This window comes from Aptenodytes forsteri, unplaced genomic scaffold (assembly GCF_000699145.1).
Source record: "Aptenodytes forsteri isolate BGI_AS27 unplaced genomic scaffold, ASM69914v1 Scaffold7, whole genome shotgun sequence".
Lineage (NCBI taxonomy): Eukaryota > Metazoa > Chordata > Aves > Sphenisciformes > Spheniscidae > Aptenodytes > Aptenodytes forsteri.
Window position 1 is genome coordinate 2,934,070 of NW_008795919.1, and position 7,882 is coordinate 2,941,951.

The 7,882-nt window shown below is 50.1% G+C and overlaps 1 protein-coding gene across 1 annotated transcript; it reads left to right on the top strand.

The window, feature by feature from the left end:
- The first annotated feature begins 608 nt into the window (after nucleotides 1–608).
- TMEM39B (transmembrane protein 39B) lies at nucleotides 609–7,482 on the top strand. The gene is made up of 8 exons (XM_009284766.1): nucleotides 609–818; nucleotides 2,707–2,926; nucleotides 3,224–3,307; nucleotides 3,983–4,137; nucleotides 4,764–5,100; nucleotides 5,959–6,146; nucleotides 6,609–6,729; nucleotides 7,107–7,482. The coding sequence occupies exons 1-8, from the start codon at nucleotides 691–693 to the stop codon at nucleotides 7,341–7,343; spliced, it is 1,470 nt and encodes a 489-aa protein (XP_009283041.1). The 5' UTR covers nucleotides 609–690; the 3' UTR covers nucleotides 7,344–7,482.
- Nucleotides 7,483–7,882: the final 400 nt, after the last annotated feature.

A 7,882-nucleotide genomic window follows, 5' to 3' on the forward strand; every position in this document is an offset into this window, starting at 1 on the left:
CTAACATCCCGCTGAGCTCTGTGCCATGCAAACATACAACAACAAATGCCCTACAAACACTAGTTATTTTTTTCCCGTCCTAAAGGAGCGAAAAAGGGAAAAGCCAGTTTGTGTGCTTTTGCAGTGTCCCTTTAAAAGAGCTGTGAATATTTGATTCCAGCACAAAATTGGGCAAAAGGGGACCTAGGTAATATCCCCAATTTACTGAATCCTTTGGGCGAATTGTTTAGCATCTCCGTAAGTGTATTGCTCTGCCTGTAAAACAGGGATAACACCACAGCGATGCAGATTAAATTCTTTGTAAACTGCCTTGGGTTGGGAGAGAGGCATGAAAAGCTTCCTGCTCCCGTGGAAGCCTGCATACATTAGGCTTTAGACTCTCAATGAATTCACAGCACCTTAACAAGCTGCTGCATGTCCTAGGAGCGTCAGGAGCTATCTGGGGCCACATCTATAGCCTGTGGCAAATACAGGAGATGCAGAAAAGGGTTGAGCAAAGTTGCGTTATCCTGGTTTGTGCTGCAAGCTAGCAGTGTGAGTGATCGGTTACTGCTGGTCACCAGGGTGTGGTAAGCAGATGAGCCTTAATAATAAATCTTCTCCTTTCAGTTTTAAGGACTGAAGACATAATCACGCAGTGAACAGCAGAGAAGCCACCTGGAAGAACAACCCTCCGCACCCTCTGTTGTTATGGCAGGGGGAAGGCGGGGCCCTAACCGGACATCCTACTGCCGAAATCCCCTCTGTGAACCCGGGGCCGCTGGCGGCTCCAGCCATTCCACGAGTTCCTCTGTCACGGGTGTGCGCTCACGCACCAGGTACGTCCAGCTCTCCGCATCTTCACATCTAGCCAGGCCAGCTGCTCCTCTCTGAGGCAGGTGTGAGACCACCTGTATCTCCCCGTCTCACACACTGCTGGTTTTCCTGTGGCTCAGGGATTTGTTAACTCCCGGTGTCTAGCTGAAATCCTTTTCCTACATGTGGCAGTGTCCGTGCTACGTGTTGTAATTGGGATAGGGGGGTTCTAATTTCCCCGAGACTGTTAAGCACTTTATCAGACCGTGACAGACTTCCAGGAGTGTTCTAAAGCCTTTCGTGACCGTTGAATGGAAAGTAAGAATAGAGACAAATTTTTATCCAGAGCCTGACTCTGAGTTCTGGTTGTTGCATCTCCTGTGCCCTGAAGTTTATGTCAGGTGAGGCATTTCTGGGGTAGAGTTTAGCTAGGTCAGGTGATGTGTAGGCTGCATTTTTTTTTTCAGGTTCTAGCCTAGCTGGTTGGTTGCATTTCTGCGACTGAGGTAGAGAGGAGGAAGGAGAAGCGGAGCACCGACAGCAATACGTAAGCAGGAGGTGCCTTATGAACTGTCTGCAACGAAAACGTTAGATCTGTCTTAACATACTCCCTGCTTACGGCCCTAGGCCAAGAAATTTATAGGGCTACAGTTATTCAAACAAGTTATTGCAAGGCCACAGAAGGTGGAGCAATCCACCTTGTACATACTTTGCTGTGAGAGCATGCACAAAGGTCCTTAGCGCAAAGTAGGTAATGCAGTACAAATCCATGCCCCAGCTTACCTCCAAGTGATTGGTCTCCGTAGCCGTACCCTCTGATACCCATCACCTGCATGGCGGTCCAGGCTGAGGAGTCCCAAGGTGCTTTATGCTTATGAGAGCCTTGTTGCTGCTCTTGCAAGAGCACCCTTAGGCCTTGTGTTTCTGTTCAAAGCAGAAAAGGCTTTGTGTTTATATTTAAAGCCCTTTTCTGGAGGACCAGAGCAGGAACTCTTGTTCTGTGTACAGGAACAGAGTTTATTGGCGGATTTATCGATCCTGAGGAGCTGAATCAGTCTTGTCAGCTTGGGAATCCGGGGATTTCAAGAGCTTGGGTTTCTAAAGTTTTCCCCTCACGCATGGCCTTATTTTAGGCTGCCAGCCTTCTGTTTTAAAAAGCATGGACTGGTCCACCTGTGTCCACCCCTGGGCTAGAAGTCTTTCTGCAGTCACACTCCGAGACTTCTGGGGTTTCGTTTTGGGATTTTCAATAGGAGTTTGTGCTCTGTAGCTCCTTTGAAACCCACACCCAGATTCCTTTGACTGTTGTTATTTAGAGATTGCAAATCAGAAGAGAGATATCTAGTATATATTAATTCCCTTCCCTTTGATTAAAAGGGTTGCTGTCTGGGATTGTGTGCGTGCTCACACAGGAATATGCACCTCTGACTAAACTTGTTTTTCCTCCATAGTTGAATAGAAGTTGAAGAATGACAAAGGGCTTGTGTTTAACTGCTCTGTCTTTCCACGTTCAAGCACTCTTAGAGATGTAAATAGCAACTGAAGGCCTAAAAGCTTCCAATTAATTAAGAGGGCCACTGGTTGCCCCTTGAATAGCAAAACACAGCCACGGCTTTTGAATCTGACTCAACGCAAGGGATTTAATACCAAATGACCTGGTGCTGTAGATTGGCCTGGTTCCAAATATTGCTTTCACTGGGCAAATTCCCGCTCACATCTGCCTGTAACGGGCATCCTAGACATCCTCGGGGTGCTGATGCTTCTGGTTTGTGGCAGCCATTGACCGTGATAGTCGGCTTAGGTTTCTCAGTCAATATTAGACCCACCGACTTCTGCAGTCTATGTGGGCTGGAGGACAGCGCTGTGTTTATCTCAGGGAAGTGACTGCTGGCTTTTGGTTTACCTTGGTAGGAGCGGTTCAGGTACAGGCCTTTCCAGCCCACCTTTGGCAGCTCAGACAGTCGTCCCCCTCCGGCACTGTAAGATCCCAGAGCTGCCTGTGGAGAGGAGCGTGCTGTTTGAACTTCAGCTCTTCTTCTGTCATCTCGTTGCTCTGTTTGTCCACTACATCAACATCTACAAAACTGTGTGGTGGTACCCACCCTCCCATCCGCCTTCACACACGTCATTGGTAAGCACCAAAGGACAGCTGCTGTCCGGTGATATTCACAGGCTGGCTCTTGGGTCGTGAGACTTAAAGTTTTCTGTATATGCTTGATGCAAGCTACGTGTGACTCTACAGCCCTGGAGGGTTGCTCACGTGACTCTTACTTGGCAAATTTTGGGCACTGGCTGTCTGCTTGGCATTCTCTTTCTGATCTTGGAAGAGAGAGTCCGAGGAGAAGAGAATAACTTGGGAACTTCTCTGTTGAATGTGGGTTTCTGCTGCCTGATGGAAAGTGGAATCATTTTGTTTTTGTCACCGCAGAACTTTCATCTTATTGACTTCAACGTGCTGACAGTGACGACGATCGTCCTGGCACGCCGGCTGATCGGTGCTATTGTGAAGGAGGTAAAGTCCCCAAGCAGATCTCAGAACTGTTCTTTCCTCTCAGGCGAAATGTAAAGCTGTGTGTCCCTTTCAGAGTTCCAAACTCTTCTGTCCTTTCCTAAAGAACTTTGTGCTATGTCCAAGTCAGAAACCTAGGCATGGTTTCTAATGGGAAGAACAGAGAACAGAAATGAGCATCTCAAAGCGTTGCCCATGACACTCTCTGTCCTTCTGTGATTCTTTCTGAATTACTGTCTCAACTAGACCGTTGTGAGACTGCTTTCTTCCTTGTGAAGAACAGTATTTGGCTCTTTTTCTGTTCTTTTAATTACTCTAGCTTTCTGCAAGGAGGAACCAGTGTGGGTCAGTTTCTGCTGACTGCAGAAGCCGTCTCTGGTGAGCAGGTCCGGGAGAGTGGGCTGGTCACACCGATAACTACCAGACCTTAACAAGAAACTCTGAGAGCTCTCCTCATGCCAGCTTGAGGAATGAGGCCCTGGGTTTTGGCGAGTCCAGATTCCAGCCTACAGAAGGCCTCCCCTTCCTGCTGGCAGTCAAACAGAGCCTTTCACTAGCTCTTCCTTCATGCATATGAAGTTGATTTTACAGATTGAGTGCTGCTCATTTACTGTTTGCTTCCTGTAGGAAGAGTGAATGAGTCTCCCCTCTGCCCAGCTCTTTCTTCTCTCCCCGCAGGCTTCACAGAGTGGCAAAGTCTCCCTGCCACGCTCTATCTTCCTGGTGATCACTCGGTTTGCTGTTCTCACTGGCACAGGCTGGAGTTTGTGTCGATCAATAATTCACCTTTTCAGAACCTACTCTTTCCTTAATCTCCTGTTCCTGTGTTACCCGTAAGTATCTCTTCTGTCACTTGTGTGTGATTTCTAATGTTGCTTCAGTGCAGTGGGTGTTGCTCAGTTGAAGTGAAGCCTGAAAGTAAATAAGCACTCGATTACCTGGTAACAACTTAAACTACCCTTTTCCCTCTTGCTGTGTCACATTTCTTCTTGGTGGCAGGGCATATCTTTAACATTTACCCATATTTCAGCTCTAATATAAGCATTCATTATTAGGTTGCTCGTGTCCTCTGAAAAGGGTTGTATGCTTTTCTCATGGTATTCAAAGAACCCGTGTCTTCGGTTTACCTTAGTCCTTAGGTGCCTGTGCCAGGTGGAGTGAGTCAAACAGCTTCCCCGCTTCCTGTTAGCTAACGAAAGGAAGCCAGTTCTATTTCCAGTCAAGTGGTGGAAATAGCTCCCTTCCCTCCGGTAGATGCAGGAGGAAGCACCTCATAAAGATCTGAGACTTGGTGCTTGTGTTTGGGATCAGATTGGTGAAGCTCTTTTCTGGAGTTTGTATAGGTCCCAGGTGTCATTTAGGAGGGGGATGTGATCGTAACGCTGATCGGCTGCCGGCAAAGGCATTGCACGGGGAGCTCGTAAGGAAGTAACCACCTTTCTGCACTTTGCTGCTCCAGGTTTGGCATGTACATTCCCTTCCTTCAGCTGAACTGTGACTTTCGGAAGACGGGCCTCTTCTCCCAGGTAGCCAACATCGGTCCCAGAGAGACCGGCGAGGTGAACTCCAGGGGCAGAGACTACCTGACCGTCCTAAAGGAAACCTGGAAGCAGCACACTCGACAGATGTACGGCATGGAGGCCATGCCCACTCACGCCTGCTGCCTCTCCCCAGATCTCATCCGCAATGAGGTGGAATACCTGAAAATGGACTTTAACTGGCGGATGAAAGAGGTGCTGGTGAGCTCCATGCTCAGTGCCTACTACGTGGCCTTTGTGCCCGTCTGGTTTGTGAAGGTGAGCGAGGGCCGGCTCTGCTCTTGCAGACTCCGCTTCTCCAGGCATGGGACTGGCTGGGGAGGATCGTGGGGAGGTGGACGCTGGGTTATGGAGGGGGTCTGGATCTCGCTTCTTGCTTCACTGGAACGTGGGAGAGGTTGGTCAGAGGGCTGGTCTGTGTGCACAGGCGGCTGTATCAAACCCATTTACAGAGGCCCTGTGAAAAGTAAGAAGCAAAACCATCTAGGTTTAGCTTTGCTTAAACTCCGGGTAAGAGAGGACAGTATTGTCCTGGCGAAGTGTATTCTGACTGTTCGTGAGAGTGTGCATCCATCTGTTAGGGAGCGGTGTCTCCCCCCTGCCTCCCCGTGCAGCTAGAAGGACTCCAGGCCGACCGTTCCTTCGCACGCTGACCTGTGAGGACAGAGCTCCAGGACGAGGGGATTGACTTTAATAAGGGAGGCAGTATGAAGGAGGATGGACCTTATTAGGATTCTTAGCTGTTTTATTTAAGTTACTAATACGTTGTACAATGAGACAAATGCCTTGTAGTAAATCTGTCAGACCTCGGGGATGAGCCCAAGTCCCCTTCCCCTGAGGGGCTGGTGCTCCCACCCATCGTCAGCTGAGCTAGGGGAGCATCAGGAGCTATCTCCCTATTTTTTTGGTGATGGGTGATGATAGCATAAATGTTTCGCTGTGGTGTGTTCGGGAGTTGTGCAGGAGCCATCCTATGTGGGCGCTTCTTTTTCAAGCGGGATTAATAGCTACGTGAAAAGCCCTTGTTTTACCTGCCTGAGTGCCTTGTGTTTTGATGGCTTTGTTAGGTGAGGCTGTCCAAACACGTTGTCACACATTCTTCTTGTCCCCCCACAGAACACTCAGTACTATGACAAACGCTGGTCGTGTGAGCTCTTCCTTCTGGTTTCCATCAGCACGTCTGTGATCCTGATGCAGTACCTCCTACCTGCGCGCTACTGTGACCTGCTCCATAAAGCCGCAGCGCACCTGGGCTGCTGGCAGAAGGTCGATCCAGCCCTCTGCTCCAATGTGCTACAGCATCAGTAAGGAACTCTCTCTCCTGGGGCTAGGGCTGGAGTTTTCTCTTAGCTGGCATGCCTGCTGGCGTGAACAGAGGCTGGATGGGGAGCTCAGCTTTCCAGCCACCTCTCCTCCTCCTCTTGTTGCTTAAAAAATCAAGAGAAAGAAAAATGAAAGCAGTTGTCAGCTGACACATCCGACAGCGTACAGACACTATCTGTACTGTCCGCTTCCAAGCGCAGCAAGCAGATCTGATTTTTGGCAAGGTGCCTGCTGCTCCTGGCCCCCAGGTAACTGCCATTTGTCACTGCCATGGTTACATGCCTCGGCGCACCAAACTCTGCCCTCACGAATGACGGCAGCTTACTACTGTGGCCAACGCTGCGGAAGCAGCTCGTACGGTATCCTAGCTGGTGGTGGGAAGGCAGCAGACCCCCCTTCAGCTGCGCAGGTAGAAATAAGAGCGCTCTGCTTGTTTCCTGCAGGTGGACAGAGGAGTGCATGTGGCCACAGGGAGTGTTAGTGAAACACAGCAAGAATGTGTACAAAGCTGTGGGTCATTACAACGTGGCGGTGCCCTCGGACGTCTCGCACTTCCGCTTTCACGTAAGATCACATCTCCTTTCTGGGGACGGAGGTGTAGCGCCTCGGCCGGATCACGGTCCCCTTGTCCTGTACACCTCAGACTGCCTGAGCTGGCTCTCCGAGCAGGAGAGCTGCCCGCGGGGTGTGCCAGGGCGGTGGAACGAGCCGGGTTCGGTACAGGGTTTCACGTTAGTCCCGCGTCTCCCGTCGGTGCTGCCAGAAGGGTGGCTGGCCTGTGCCAACCGGGGCTCTGTTCAGAGCTGTTCACTGGTAAATGTTGTGTCTCCAGAGGGGAATCCCAGAGGAATCCTCACCGGCCTCTGCCTCACACGTCCTGTCAAAAACGCATCCCGAAGGGTCTGACCTCGCTCGGTGCCTTATTGCGGTCTCTCCTGCAGTTCTTTTTCAGCAAACCACTGCGAATCCTCAACATCCTGATTCTGCTGGAAGGAGCCGTCATCTTCTACCAGCTTTACTCGCTGATTTCTTCAGAGAAGTGGCACCAGACTATCTCGTTGGCTCTGATCCTCTTCAGCAATTACTACGCCTTCTTCAAGCTGCTGCGTGACCGTCTGGTGCTGGGCAAAGCCTACTCATACTCTGCCAGCAGAGACTCGGAGCAGAAGTTAAATTAAAACAATTGCACTGATGCTCAGCTTATTACAAAACAAACAAAACAAGAAACCCTCAGAGCTTTGTATTTTTGTTACCACTGCTTTTTTTCTTTGATAACTGATGTAATTAAAAGGAAAAAACATATTTTTTTACTCCCAACAGTTGTTTGCGTGTTTGTTGTCTGGTGAAATCCCCCGAGAAGGCCTCCTCCTGTTCGTATTTGAGAGGAGTGATTTATTAACAACGGTGCTTAGTTTTGAGAGGTGCAAATACTGCTGCTTCTGCTGGAGTCGGAGCTCCGGCTGGCACCGAGTGGGAAGATGGGAATTACAGGTATGTTAGAGCTCACAGCTTCCAGTCTGGGTTCCTTTAGAAGGGGGCGAGCCCCGATCCTGTCCTTTCCAGGGACCCCGAAGGACCTCCTGCAGCACCCCCCGATGCTCTGGGGCCGTGGGGGAAGGCTGCGTTGTTACACTGCAGTGGTTTTTAAATTGCTGCGCCGGAACCGCTGCAACCCCTCGCTTGCAGCCCCGCGCCGGTGATGGTTTGAGGTCCGCAG